We start from the raw sequence: 14860 nt of genomic DNA, 5'->3' as shown, positions 1-14860 counted from the left end.
TAGCACGCTCTCAGGCAGACAAGGACATCCTGATACATAGTAGGCGCCAAGCCACACAGATATCTTACCTCTATAAGTGGCGTCGTTTTCAGTCTTGGTGTCAGACAAATAGCATTGATCCTTCATCCATATCCATTCCACACATTCTGGACTATATCCTCCACCTGAAGTCGGGAAACAACATCGTCACTCAGGGTCCACTTGCAGCAATTTCCTCCTTCTGTCAACCCATAGATGGTTTCTCAGTCTTTACTCACCAAGAAGTTTCTGAAGGACATTGTGAACCTCTACCCTCCACGCAAACCATCCCCGGAACCTTGGGATCTAGGCCTTGTCATAGACACCCTCACTCGACCACCCTTTGAGCCACTAGCGACTTCCGATTTACGAACTCTTACCATGAAAGTAACTTTCCTGCTGGCCATCACATCCATCCATCACGTGAGCGAACTGGCAGTGCTGTCTGCTGACCCTCCCTATACATTATTCACAAAACGAGGAGTGACTTTACGAAGTCATCCCGCATTTCTACCAAAGGTCAATTTGCAGTTCCACATCAACGAAGCCATCACTTTACCTACCTTCTACCCAAACTGCACTCCACTGCAGAGGATGCGTGGTTACGCACATTAGGCATCAGAAGGGCACTTGCCTGTTACCTGGACAGGACACGCCATTTTCGAAAATCACTGTGTCTTTTGCTGTTAGTAGTGGACCACTCCATGGGCCAATAACTGTCCTCCCAATGCATCTCGTCTCACATCGTAGCCTGCATCACTCGCTGTTACTGCCTACAGAACAAGCCATTACCTGACAGACCAAAAACTCATTCTGCCAGAAGTGTAGCTACCTCTACAGCCTTTCTTAAGGGCGTACCACTTTGTGACATATGCCGGGCCGCTACCTGGTTCTCTACATCGACCTTCGCCAGGCACTGTGCCCTTCAGCGCATCCTACCTACAGATGTGGCAGTGGCCCACGCAGTGCTCTCCTCGGTGCAGAGACCATAAAGCCGAAGCACAACATGAGCTCTGGGTTACTGCTTCATACTCCCCTTCAGTGGAACATCCACGGGGACACTACTCGAAGAAGAAAGAGTTACTCACCTGTGCAGTAACTTCTGTTCTTCGAGATGTGTGTCCCCGTGGGTGCTTCACGACCCGAAGCAGGGAGGAAGGCGGAACTGTTGTCCTTCTGTATTTTTCAGATGTTCTGGCTAGGAGGATCTGGCAGGATGGACCGCGCAACGCAGAAAAGGTGAGAACGGCGTGAGATGGCTTCTGCGCATGCGCGGTTCTCCAGGGGTTATTGCTAGAGAAAAAATCTCCAGACTGCGGTGCCAGGACGAGCCCGACACCTTCAGTGGAGCACCCACAGGGACACACATCTCGAAGAACAGATGTTACTGCACAGGTGAGTAACTCTTTCTTCCTTACACGTATGAGAAATATTAAAAATAAACAATTGTGTAAAATAAACTTTACATTTTCAGTTTTTAATGATCCAATCAGTTAATTATAATCAGAAAAGAGATTAGCTTTTAAAAACATTTTAACTTTGTGTAAGTAATACCCAGTATGAACACGTAGGCTAACACTAAAACAAATAAAAAAGATGAACAGTCCTGTGGCCACTGAGGGTATGTCTACACCGCATTCCTCTCTTGAGAGAGGAATGCAAATGCAGACAAATGAAATTGCAAATCAAGCGTGGATTTGAATTTCCCGTGATTCATTTGTATAATTACGTCTGGCTGCTATTTCGAAATAGCTCATTTTGAGATAATGGAGTCTACATGGTGTTTTTTATTTTGAAAGAAAACCCCTTCTTTCGAAATAACCGTTAAACCTCATTTTTTAAGGAGTAAGGGTTATTTTGAAAGAAAGGGTTTCTTTCAAAATAACCACGTCTACACGGAGTTTTTTATCTCAAAGAGATAATCAGGTTGTGGAGACGGGGCGAGTGCACAAAGTCTCTTCTCGTCTCTTCTCTCCCTTCTCCCTCCCCCCAAAACTTCTTTTTTCAGGTCATTAATGGATACCACTGGGCTAAGAACAGGTTTTAGTGAGATCTTGCAGGAAACACCCTGCTGTGGATGATTCTTTTATTTACTTTTTGAGCTGATCATTTAGCTATTTTTAATTAATTTAATATATACTGTATTGATTTTCTATAGTGTTGATTTTTTAAATTGAAATATTGTGCAGGACTAAGTCAAATACCTTAGAGAAGTTTTCAGTATGTTATGTAATAGTTATTTTTATCAACCAAACTTTCAGTCTTTTCAAAAAATACCAAGTTTGTTTCATAAGGTCTATTTTCCTTTAAACCATCTTGATTCACATTAATCATGCTACCATTATTTAATTCTTAATTGTTTGTGTCTTGTATCTACTTTTTCCATGGTTTTGGCCAGGATTGATGTCACACTAACCAGCAAATAAATGCTTGTATCATACCAGTTGTCTTTTTTAAGATATTGGTTACAGGTTGGCTTTGTGTCAGTCCAGCAGGTTTGGAAAGCTGTAGTTTGGTTTTACATTCATATGTCTGCTAGACTCTAGAGAAAAATCTTATACTACTGCTGATGTGACACTTAATAGAATGATTTTAATTCTTAATTTATTGAAAAGTAAACAAATTTATTACTTGGAGGGAATGCTACAAATGTACCGTTGAGTTACACACTGAATTTCCCCATTTAATAGACACATTCTTTCTTCTCTATTGTATTCTACAGTGGGGTTTCCCTCTTGCCTACCGTTTTTGTTGGCAGAATCAGCCCTGTCAGTTACCACATGGGGACTTAACTCTCTCTTGTCTGGAAAATTGCCCTTTATTTTAATCATCTTCTTGGCAAAAAGCAGCAGTCAGTTTTCCAGATCACCTTCCTCCCAAACTACAGATTGTGGAAGGGAAAAACCTACTAAACTATCCATCTGACTCCAGCATCCTATTTCCTTTGTTTTTGCTCGGTAGGTGGTTTTTTACCATGTCTTGACTTTTTGGAGATCCTGCTTGGTTTCTGACTCCTGTACACTGAAGACAAAGACAGTGAAGAGTTCTCATCAACTAGGCAGCAAGAAAGAAAATGAGAGAGTAACAAAAAATAGGCAGTCCCTTTTATTTCCCCACTCTGGCAGTACGAATGCAGAAGGTGAGGGGAGCCTGCAAGAGAGCTTCAAAACCTTACCAGTACAGACACTGGTTACAAAAACCTTCCCCAAAATCCTAATACACAGATTTTGGGAATTTTGCCACCATCAAGTGCTTTTGATTCCTAAAAAATCCAGGGGTGAACACTTGAAACCATCCCCGGGGTAACCCAAGCTCTTTTACCCAAAAGAGCTTGAAAAAGAAAAGAGGAAAAACAAGTTGTAGTCTCTGGTAGCTGACTCCTCAAAGGCATGCTGATACTCAGTCATACCTTCCAGGACACAAGAATCCAACCATCACCTTAAAAGAAGTGATTTTTTTATTACAAAACAAAATATAAACTTGATAAAGTATACTTGGTTGCTAGATGTTACAGAGCAACAAAGGAAAACAAATGGAAAAAAAACAGAGAAAAGTCTCGGTACAATGCTTAGATGGTGGTAAATGGGGAGCGGAGGCATAGATAAACACAGAGCAGTTCAAACTAAACCACAAAATAAAGAAAAATTACTCTGAACGAGACTGGGCTCATTTCCCTGGTACTCACTTCTAATTTTTTCTTTGATCAGTTCACTTCCATGCCCTGAATTCCAAGGGGGCGGGGGCAGGCATGGTAGTTGTGCCTGGGTTTAAATAATTCTGTCTTTCAACTCCTGGTTGAATTCTCCCACACAAAGAAAGCAGGCAGTGAATCCAAATTCCAAGCCTTTATCTTGATTGGCTCTCCCAGGCCCCTGGCTGACCCCTTTGCTCGATACCTGAGTTAAACCCTTAATCACTGGGTGCTGGTCAGCACTCCTCCTGTTTGAGACATGTGGCTTTATCACTGTTGATACTTGAGAGGCAGTTAACTGGTTAATCATGTAGCTGAAGGTGCTCAGTCCTGGCTTGTGCTCTGCTGGGGACCTACCAATACTGCAGCTCTGTATTTTATATGTAGTAAGAGCCGGGAAGGCAGGCAGCCTGACTCTTAACTACATTTAAACTGCAGAGCCACAGGGACGGGGGGACTTAGCAAGCCCACCCCCCACCCCCCGCCGGCACTGGCTCCTGCTCCACCTCCGCCTTGCTGCCTCTGATACAGAGGCAACAATGGCTGGGGGAGTGCAAGTAGTTGACTCGATTACTTACTTAAATCCCTAGTTGATACCAGCCTCTCTTTCCTGGACAGTGAAGAAATGATTGGGAATGGATGTCTGTTGTTTTGATAGTCCCCTTTTTCCTGACCACAGAGATCTTGTTTCTTGGATCTGATAGATCTTACCTTGCATTCCTTGCTGCATCTATGGACAGCAGAGTTAAAGGCAATAAGGAGTTTGAAAAGTATATTGTGTGTCTGGGTCAGGCTGGAGGGCTATAGGAGAGTGATAGGAAATATATTAGCCCTAGTTCACAGGGCTTCAGTTAGTCTATAATGTGCCACAGGACTCCTCGCCACTTTTGCAGATTCAGACTAACACGGCTACCCCTCTGATACTAGTTCACAGGGTAAACTAACAAGGACTAATCTTGAGCCAGTAGAAACCTGCTAGAATGGGTCATGGCAATCAAACCAGTTAAAACACCCAGAGTCAATTACGAGTTTTCCAGAGTCAAGTGTGTCAGACTGATTAGAACACCTGAGGGCCAGTTGAGAACCAGTTGAGGCTGGTTTAAAAAGGCTTCCCTTTGGTTAGCTCACAGTGTGTGAGGAGCTGAGAAGAGAAGGAACTGTGAAGGATCTGAGAGGAGCAAGTGCAAGCAGCTACCAGGAGGAAGAGCCTACAGTAAGCAAGGTTCTGGGGAAGCCCATGGTCCAAGGGATTGTATTTGTCATGCAGCTGTTGCTGGAGACATTTGCAGGCAGCTGCTTTCACAGGATACCTGAGTTGGAACTCAGAATAGAGGACAGATCCAGGTTTTCCCCACCAGCCACTCCCCATTTCAACACTAGAAAAGAACTGACTTTGGGAAAATGGTTTGTCTAGCCCTGTGCCACTTGGAGCGGCGACAGAGACTACGGAGTTTGGTTTCCCTTCTTTTTTTCAAATGCTGGCCAATGACCAGAGTAGCTCAACAAACTGGAAGCTGATGCCTTAGAGAAAGTGCCTAAACTGAGGGCTGCCGAAAGCTTCTGAGACAAGTAATCCTCCTGAAAGTGCGGGACCCGTCAAGGTGGAGGAGAAGCTTTGTCAAAAACAGAAGCAGAAAGAATCTTGACAATGATGCTGGTCCATTACCACATGGAAATGGTAGAGTTATCAATAATAATGCAGAAGATGCGTTCAATAATTATTTTGATTCTGTATTTGGAAAGACAACAGATGACGGAATTATCATGTGATACCACTCTGTCCATTCCATTCCATTCCATTCCATTCCATTCCATTCCATGAGAATATTGAACAGCAGTTACTCAATTTAGACATTTTAAATGAGAGTAACTTGTATCCAGGAGTTTTTAAAGAGCTGGCTCATGAGCTCACTGGATTGTTAATATTAATTTTCAATAAGTCTTGGAACACTGGGGAAATTTCTGGAGACTGGAAGAAAGATCATCTTGTTCTAATATTTAAAAGGAGCAAATGAGATGACCCAGGTAATTATACTCCTGTCAGTCTGATATTGATCCTGGGCAGATAATGGAGTAGTTAATAGAGAATCAAAGAAAGGTATGATTAATGCCAGTCAGCCTGGAGTTTCTGGAAAATAGATCCTGTCAAACACACTTGATTTTTTTTTTTTTAGATTATAAGTTTGGTTGATAAAAGTAATAATGTTTGTGTAACATACTTAGACTTCTGAAAGGCTGTTGACTTGCTTCCATGTCTGAAAAAAACTAGAAAGAGATAAAATTAATATGGCACCCATTAAATGGATTAAAAACTGGCAAACTGATAGATCTCAGAGTTTACACACAGGGAATCATCATCAAACAGGTATTTCTAGTGGGGACTTACAGGAATCAGGTCTCGGCCCTGTGCTATTTAACATTTAGTGCTCTAGAACAGCGATGTTCAAACTTTTTGGGCTCCGGAGCCCTTTACATGCATAAAAATTATGCGGAACCCCAGCGGTCCACGGATTGTATGTGTTGTACCTATCGATGTTTCCAGTTTTGTCAACCTCGCGGAGCCCCTGGAAATGTCTCGCGGAGCCCTGTGGCTCCACAGAGCACAGTTTAAGAAACACTACTCCAGAAGAAAACATATAATTATCACTGATGAAGTTTGCAGATGACCAAAAAATTGGGGGAGTGGTAAATAATGAAGAGGACAGGTCACTAACACACAGTGATCCCGATCAATTGATAAACAGAGTGAAAGCAGACAATGTGTGTTTCAGTATGGCTAAATAGAAATGTGTACATCTAAGGATAAATGGGAGACTATGCTGGGAAGTAGTGTCTAAGACAAAAAACGTGGGTGTCCTGGTGGGTAATCAGACAAAGATAAACTCCCAGTGTGATGTTGTGGCCCAAAGGGTCAATGCAGTCCTTGGACACACAAACAGGGGAATCTTAGTAGGAACAGAGATGTTATTTTACACCTGTATTTGTCACATGTGTGACTACTACTGGAATACTGTCCAGTTCTGCTGTCCACCTTTGAAAAATGATGTTGGTAAATTTGGGAGATCCTTGAAGAACCACGAGAATAATAAAGAGAAAACATGCCTCATAGGGTACGTCGAGACTACAAGCCCCTTTTGAAAAAAATAGTCTAGACAGCCACAAGACTTTCGAAAAGCGATTTGCTTTTTCAAAAGAGAGCACCCAGGCAATCTGGATGCTCTCTTTCGAAAAAGCCCTGTTTGCGTTCAAAAATCCATTTTTCAAAAGAGCTTTTTCAAAACAAAAGGCATTCTTCCTCGTAAAAGCAGGTTTATTGCTGTTGAAAAAACAGCCGCGTTCATTTGATTTAATTTCAAAAGAAAGTGACAGCAGTCTAGATGCACGTCATAGCCAGAGTGAAAGACGTAAGAAGCTCAATCTGTTTAGCTTGCCAAAGAAAAGTTAGGAGGTGACTTGATTATCTTACTGTTCATTTTAGAAATGTCTGTCCACCTGTGAGTCTGTTCAAGAACTACCCCTAAAGGGTAAGAGCTAGGACCACCAAATTTGGCATGGAGCTTTCTCTTATGTGTAACTTAAATCAAGGTAAGGGTTGGTTGTGCCAGAACAGTGGGATGTGCCAGGAAATTGATTGTTTCTCATAAAATGGAAAGGGAAGGGTTTGGTAGGCGGGACAATTTTATTGTAGAATGTCCACAGGGAAGCAGCAAATGGCCAGAGATGGAGACCAGAACAGTTGGAACCCTGTTGGGCCAGCAGGAGGCAGGGGTGGAAAAGGGTCAGCCCTCTCCTGTATATTTGAGAGAGTTTGTCTGTGTGTCTGTCTGTCTCCCCCAGTTGGGGGATGTGCACCCCTCTCCCCCACTGTGCCCTCTGCAGTGACCATGAGCAGGTGCTTCTAATGTGGCCTCCTATGGCCTGTACTACAAAGGCAGGTCAATCTAAGCTATACAGTTTGAGTTACATTAGTAGCATAACTCAGATCTGTGTAGTTTAAATCTACTTCCTGCAGGGTCCATGTTGCAGGGGGTTGACAGGAAAAAACTCTCCTTCTGACTCCCTTTGCTCATCTCATTCTGCTGGAGTACCAGAGTGGACAGGAAAGTGTTTGGTCCATTTATTAGGTCTTATGGAGATCAACCACTTTGTACTTTATTAGCTTGTCTTGTAGTCACGCTTAGTTGTAATGGATATGGCATTTCCAGTGGTGCAGATAACAGGAATGTTGATCAAAAACCTATAATTTCATTTGTCATTCATTTCTATTCAAGTATGATTCCTTGTAACCAAATGAGTTAAACTAACCTTATATAAATAAGAAGCAATTTTACTATATAAGGAATCTGAAAGAAAATACTTGGTATCATTTTTGTTACATTGAGCTTGCCAGGAATTTTGATATGATTTCTGTCTGCTGTTCCTTTTACATAGAATGAAAGTGATGTCTTGATTCTCAAGAGAAATGAAGTGCAACATAATTTATACTCTGCAGTTGAAGAGTTCATTGTGGAAGTGGATAAGATACCTCTCTCTGAGCGTGTAACTACTTTGCAGGTTGAAAATAAGCTTTTTATTACTATTATTATGAGTAAATGCTTCTAATCTGCTCTCTAATTTGTCTGAAGTTCAGTGTGTTAAAATTGGAGGTTTCAATAGCAGAATGTTGAGCTTACTATATTACATGGTTAAGCAGCACAACTTACCTCTGTAGTTTGATTTACTTCAGTAATTGCAGCAACTTGCAGGAGACTTTTAAAAAGTTCTAGTAATTTTTGTTGAAAATGTGCACTTTTACAGTGTATGCTTTGAGATTCCCAGTAGTGTGGTTTTTTTCCTACATGAAATAAGTGAAAGTAGTGGTATATTACTAACAAACACTTTTAAAATACTCAAACAGTTCAATGCTGAAAAATGGTATCAAGGCTCTATTCCTGTTTTTTGTGTAGTTCTTTCATTTGAAGGCAAAAGAATAAGAAAATGAAGACTTGCCATAATACACAATTATTAAACACTTCATTTCTGTTTTAACCCCCAACTGTCAACAATTTTCTGTACTGATCCTTAAACCATTAGGAAAATAATTAGTTGCTAAATGATTGTAAGCGGTGTGTCCTTGTATCCCCAGAAGCTCTTCAGATGAATGTTGAAAGGGGGTGGATGGTGCTAGTTTAGGCAGAGAAAAACATTAGTCAGCACATTCCCAGAAAGGATGACCGAAACCAAGCTTTGCTGGGTCTGTTTTGCTTTCTGTTCTAATCTTGTCTGATCTCTGTTAGCTCTTAAACCATTCACAGCACCCTTAAAGTCGGGTAAAATTGGTAGACAAACGCTAATGCATGTGGCTTTTCATATCAAGTGTGAACAAATGTCAATCAAGAAGGTTTAACTTCTGACAATAAAGCTCAGTTCCTGTTTAATGCAAGGTTGCTATGAAACCAGGTCTGTGCAAGTGAGTGTTAGTATTGCACTAGGAATGTTAAATTTAGATTAATCAACTAAGCAAACAGTCGATGGAATTTCCATCAACTACTCAATTAGTTGATAAGCCCCACCAGCTCTTGCAACATTTCAAAGGTAGAAGCACCGCAGGGAACATGGGGTGAGCGGGGGACTCAAGCAGTCCCCCGCTGGTCCCCTGCTTTTGAAAAGCAGGGAGCAGGAGGCCAGCGGGGGACTGCCTGAGTCCCCTACTCACCTCGTGCTCCCTGCAACACTTCTGCTTTCGAAATGTAGCAAGAGCTGGTGGGGCTCTTGCTACATTTCAAAGGCGGAAGTGTTGCCACTGCACCCCTGCCCCACTTCCCATGGAGACGGTGCTACAGGGAGCCGGCTTTTAAGCTCCCCATTTGCTGCCTGTCTGATGGAGGCAGCAAATGGGGGAAGTGGCTAGTCGAATCACTAGTTGACAAGTCACTTACATCCCTATATTGTACATTAGTTAATGGCTGCCTAATGCATATCTGCATAATTTTTTTCCCTTTTTTAATTCTGTTGAGTCATTTCAAAAGTGACTAAGTTGTACGTTAGCAAATGTTTATAACTCATATTCAGTGTGTTTGAGGGATTTTAATGAAGAGTTTATCATAGAGAATAATGACAAGCAAGCAGCATTTGTCATTAAGCTCTACTACTCAGAATTGTAGAAACAATCAGTCATCTGTGTACATGTAAACAAATTTGAACGTAAACTTCAGCTAAGCTGTTTAAGTCTGGCATGGATCTGATCAATAGTGTGTCCATAAAAATTAGCATTATTTAAATCACTTGAATTGGGAGTATTTTTAAATAGTGCATTCTGAAGTATGGTTAGATTGTCTTAATACTTGTTTTTCTCATTCTGCTGCTGTGTTGCAGAACTGGGTTGTTTTTGATTCACTAAAAAATGAATTCATATACATAGATTATTAGGGTCTGGCATGATAGGGAAAAAATGATATATGTCTGGACCTAATAGTTTCAAATAGAATAAAACATTTCCCCCCCTAGATGCATTACAAGATTGTGCTGCTTTAGCTCCACTAGATGGTAGTCTTCAAACATTTTTCGTTGCAGTACTGGAGTAGAATTGCAGCAAGATTTTTTTTTTTCAGATATTTGATAGCATCTTGAATGTTGAGTGCAGTGAAACCTTCTATTAGTTGTGTTCAACAAAATAAACTTGGTTTAACATAAGAATGGCCATACTGGGTCAGACCAAAGGTCTATCCAGCTCAGTACCCTGTCTGTCGACAGTGGCCAATAATACCAGGTGTCCCAGAGCGAGTGAAGCGAACAGGTAATGATCAAGCGATCTCTCTCCTGCCATCCATCTCCACCCTCTGAGAAACAGAGGCTAGGGACACCATTCTTTACCCACACTGGCTAATAGCCATTTATGGACTTAACCTCCATGAATGTATCTAGTTCTCTTTTAAACCCTGTTATAGTCCTAGCCTTCACAACCTCCTCTGGCACGGAGTTCCACAGTTTGACTGTGCGCTGTGTGAAGAAGAACTTCCTTTTATTTGTTTTAAACCTGCTGCCCGTTAGTTTCATTTGGTGTCCTCTAGTTCTTATATTACGGGAACAAGTAAATAACTTTTCCTTATTCACTTTCTCCACACCACTCATGATTTTATAGACTTCTATCATATCCCCCCCTTAGTCTCCTCTTTTCCAAGCTGAAAAGTCCCCATCTCTTTAATCTTTCCTCATATGGGACCGGTTCCAAACCCCTAATAATTTTAGTTGCCCTTCTCTGAACCTTTTCTAATACCAGTATATCTTTTTTGAGATGAGGAGACCGCATTTGTACGCAGTATTCAAGATGTGGGCGTACCATGGATTTATATAAGGGCAATAAGATATTCTCCGTCTTATTCTCTGTCCCTTTTTTAATGATTCCTAACATCCCGTTTGCTTTTTTTTTTACTGCCGCTGCACGCTGCGTGAATGTCTTCAGAGATCTATCCACGATGACTCCAAGATCTCTTTCTTGATTAGTTGTAGCTGAATTAGCCCCCATCATATTATATGTATAGTTGGGGTTATTTTTTCCAATGTGCATTACTTTACATTTATCCACATTAAATTTCATTTGCCATTTTGTAGCCCAGTCACTTAGTTTGGTGAGATCTTTTTAAAGTTCTTCACAGTTTGCTTTGGTCTTAACTATCTTGAGCAGTTCAGTGTCGTCTGCAGACTTTTCCACCTCATTGTTTACCCTTTCTCCAGATCATTTATGAATAAGTTGAATATGATTGGTCCAAGGACTGACCCTTGGGGAACACCACTAGTTACCCCTCTCCATTCTGAAAATTTACCATTTATTCCTACCCTTTGTTTCCTGTCTTTTAATCAGTTCTCAGTCCATGAAAGGATCTTCCCTCTTATCCCATGACAACTTATTTTACTTAAGAGCCTTTGGTGAGGGGTCTTGTTAAAGGCTTTCTGGAAATCTAAGTACACTATATCTACTGGATCCCCCTTGTCCACATGTTTGTTGACCCCTTCAAAGAACTGTAATAGATTAGTAATACATGATTTCCCTTTACAGAAACCGTGTTTACTTTTTCCCAACAAATTATGTTCTTCTATGTGTCTGACAATTTTATTCTTTACTATTGTTTCAACTAATTTGCCTGGTACTGACGTTAGACTAATCTGTCTGTAATTGCTGGGATCGCCTCCAGAGGCCTTTTTACATATTGGCGTTACATTAGTTACCTTCCAGTCATTGGGTACAGAAGCTGATTTAAAGGATAGGTTACAAACCACAGTTAATAGTTCCGCAATTTCACATTTGAGTTCTTCCAGTACTCTTGGGTGATTGTCATCCGGTCCCAGTGACTTGTTACTGTTAAGTTTATCAGTTAATTCCAAAACCTTCTCTAATGACACTTTAATCTGTGACAAGTCCTCAGATTTGTCACCTACAATGGACGGGTCAGGTTTGGGAATCTCCCTAACATCCTCAGCCGTGAAGAGTGAAGCAAAGAATTCATTTAGTCTCTCCGCAATGACTTTATTGTCTTTAAGTGCTCCTTTTTAATCTCTATAGTCCAAGGGCCCCACTGATTGTTTAGCAGGCTTCCTGCTTCTGATGTACTTAAAAAACATTTTGTCATTATCTTTTGAGTTTTTGGCTAGCTGTTCTTCAAACTCCTTTTTGGCTTTTCTTATTACATTTTTACACTTAATTTGGCAGTGTTTATGCTCCTTTCTATTTACCTCACTAGGATTAAACTTCCACTTTTTAAAAGATGTCTTTTTATCTCTCTCTGCTTCTTTTACATGGTGTTTAAGCCACGGTGGCTCTTTTTTAGTTCTTCTACTATGTTTTTTAATTTTTTACATTTAAGTTGGACCTCTATTATGGTGTCTTTGAAAAGTGTCCAGGCAGCTTGCAGGTATTTTACTTTAGTCACTGTACCTTTTAATTTCTGTTTAATTAACCTCCTCATTTTTGCATAGTTCCTCTTTTTGAAATTAAATGCCGGGGTGTTAGGCTGCTGAGGTGTTCTTCCCACCAGAGGAATGTTAAATGTTGTTATATTATGGTCACTATTTCCAAGCTGTTCTGTTATAGTTACCTCTTGGACCAGATCCTGCACGCCACTCAGGACTAAATCAAGAATTGCCTCTCCCTTTGTGGGCTCCTGTACCAGCTGCTCCAAGAAACAGTCGTTTAAGGGTTCAAGAAATTTTGTTTCTGCATCTCGTCCTGAGGTGACCTGTACCAGTCCATCTGGGGATAGTTGAAATCCCCCACTATTATTGAGGTCTTTATTTTGATAGCCTCTCTAATCTCCCTTAGCATTTCATAGTCACTATTACTGTTCTGGTCAGGTGGTCGATAATAGATCCCTACTGCTATATTCTTATTAGAGCAGGGAATTACTATCCATAATGATTCTACGGAACATGTTGATTCATTTAAGATTTTTACTTTATTTGATTCTAAATTTTCTTTCACATATAGTACCCCTCCCCCATCTGCACAACCTGTTCTATCCTTCTGATATGTTTTTGTACCTGGAATGATTGTCCTCACTCCACCAAGTTTCTGTGATGCCTATTGTATTAGTATCCTCCTTTAACATGAGGCACTTTAGTTTACCCATCTTATTTTTTAGACTTCTAGCATTTGTGTACAAGCACTTTAAAAACTTGTCATTGTTTATTTGTCTGCCCTTTTCTGATGTCAGATTCGCATAAAAAAGAATGTTTTTCATCTGATCTACTTCTTTTTCTTGAAGTAACTCTACCAGCAGACTCAACTAGATATTTGAAAATGGAGGGTAAAAATTAAAATTCTTCCAAGTGCTAACACTACCTTGGTTATGGACAAGTCTATAATGTAATTGCATGTGGTTTTCTGTTACTACTCAAAGAACAAATACTAAGAAATTGGTTTCAATCTACAGGATTTCAACAGGAAATCTTTCCTTCAAAGCTAGATTCCTTATACAAATTCTTTCTTCTAACTAATTTTTCAGTGTTTGTTATGAGTTTGAGAATAACACAGCATTACAGTTATTACAGTTCAGAACAAATTTTTCAGGTCACTTGTGTATTCACATAATTCATGTAGCTGCTATATACTTGTCATAGATCTATCCCTTAGTTAAGGGAAGCATATTTTGCACATTTAAAGATGCCTGCTTGAAAATCAAGTAGTAGAAAAGCATACTATGCTTTCATGAAATTTGGTGTGTTGCACATGTGTAATATAAAGATCTAACTGTGGCACTCTATAATCCTGTAAAATACTAGGTATATGTAATAAGGCTAATCTAGTTCTTAGAATAATTCTTAACCATCCCACTGTACTAATGGGTGTGGGTTTTTTTTGTTTGTATTTTTTGTATTACAGTATTATATGTTATGGTATCTTGTAGTGCAGTCAACAAAGATTTACATCTGTATTAGGGATGTTAAATTGTGTTTTTAATCAGCTAATTGAATAGTCGATGGAATTTCCATGGACTACTCGATTAGTCGATAAGTGGGGAAACTGCAGAGCCACAGTGGGGTTAGCTTCTGGCCTCAGGAGGCAACACCTCTGCAGCTCTGCCTTTAAATGTATTAAGAGCTGTTTAAAAGGCAGAGGTGTAGCGGGGAGATTGGGCACAAGCTGGGAATCAGCTGATTCCCAGCTTGGACCCAGTCCCAGACACTGCGCTTCTGCTTTTAAAATGTATTAAGAGCCTCTATGGCTCTTGTTACATTTAAAAGGCAGAGGTTCAGCAGGGACCGAAAGCAAGCAGGGAATCAGCTGTCGGCTTGGAATCAGCCTGGCAGCTCTTACTCCATTTAAAAAGGAGAGGCGCAGCATCTGGGACCTGGCATGAGTTGGGAATCAGCTAATTTTCGCTTGTGCCTAGTTTCCCTGCTATGCCTCTGCCTCCCTTGCCGCCGCGCCCCCTCCCCCCCCCACTCCTGCAGAGACATTTCTGGGGGGGAACCAACTTTTACGTGCAAAATATGCTTCCCTTAACTAAGGGATAGATCTATGACAAGCTTTTAAGCTGGCTCTCCCTAGCACTGGCTCTTTACCCCCCCCCCCCTTGCTGCCTCTCTCTGGTAGAGGCAGCAAGGGAGGAGGGAAAGCAACTAGTCGAGTCACTACTTGACTACCTGATAAGCATATGCTTATTGAGTAGTTGGCTA

At 40.9% G+C, this 14860-nt stretch overlaps 1 protein-coding gene across 3 annotated transcripts in view; it reads left to right on the top strand.

The window, feature by feature from the left end:
* STK31 (serine/threonine kinase 31) overlaps positions 1-14860 on the top strand; it is a 93869-nt gene that overhangs the window by 29290 nt on the left and 49719 nt on the right. For all 3 annotated transcript variants that reach the window (XM_006138366.4, XM_025179112.3, XM_075922194.2), the window contains one exon: positions 8141-8263. In XM_006138366.4, coding sequence (XP_006138428.2) covers positions 8141-8263 — 123 coding nt within the window. The remainder of the gene's footprint in view (positions 1-8140; positions 8264-14860) is intronic.

This window comes from Pelodiscus sinensis, chromosome 2, assembly GCF_052426305.1.
Source record: "Pelodiscus sinensis isolate ZL-2025 chromosome 2, ASM5242630v1, whole genome shotgun sequence".
NCBI lineage: Eukaryota > Metazoa > Chordata > Testudines > Trionychidae > Pelodiscus > Pelodiscus sinensis.
Note: the sequence above shows the minus strand (reverse complement) of the source record. Positions and strands in the feature narration are given on the sequence as shown.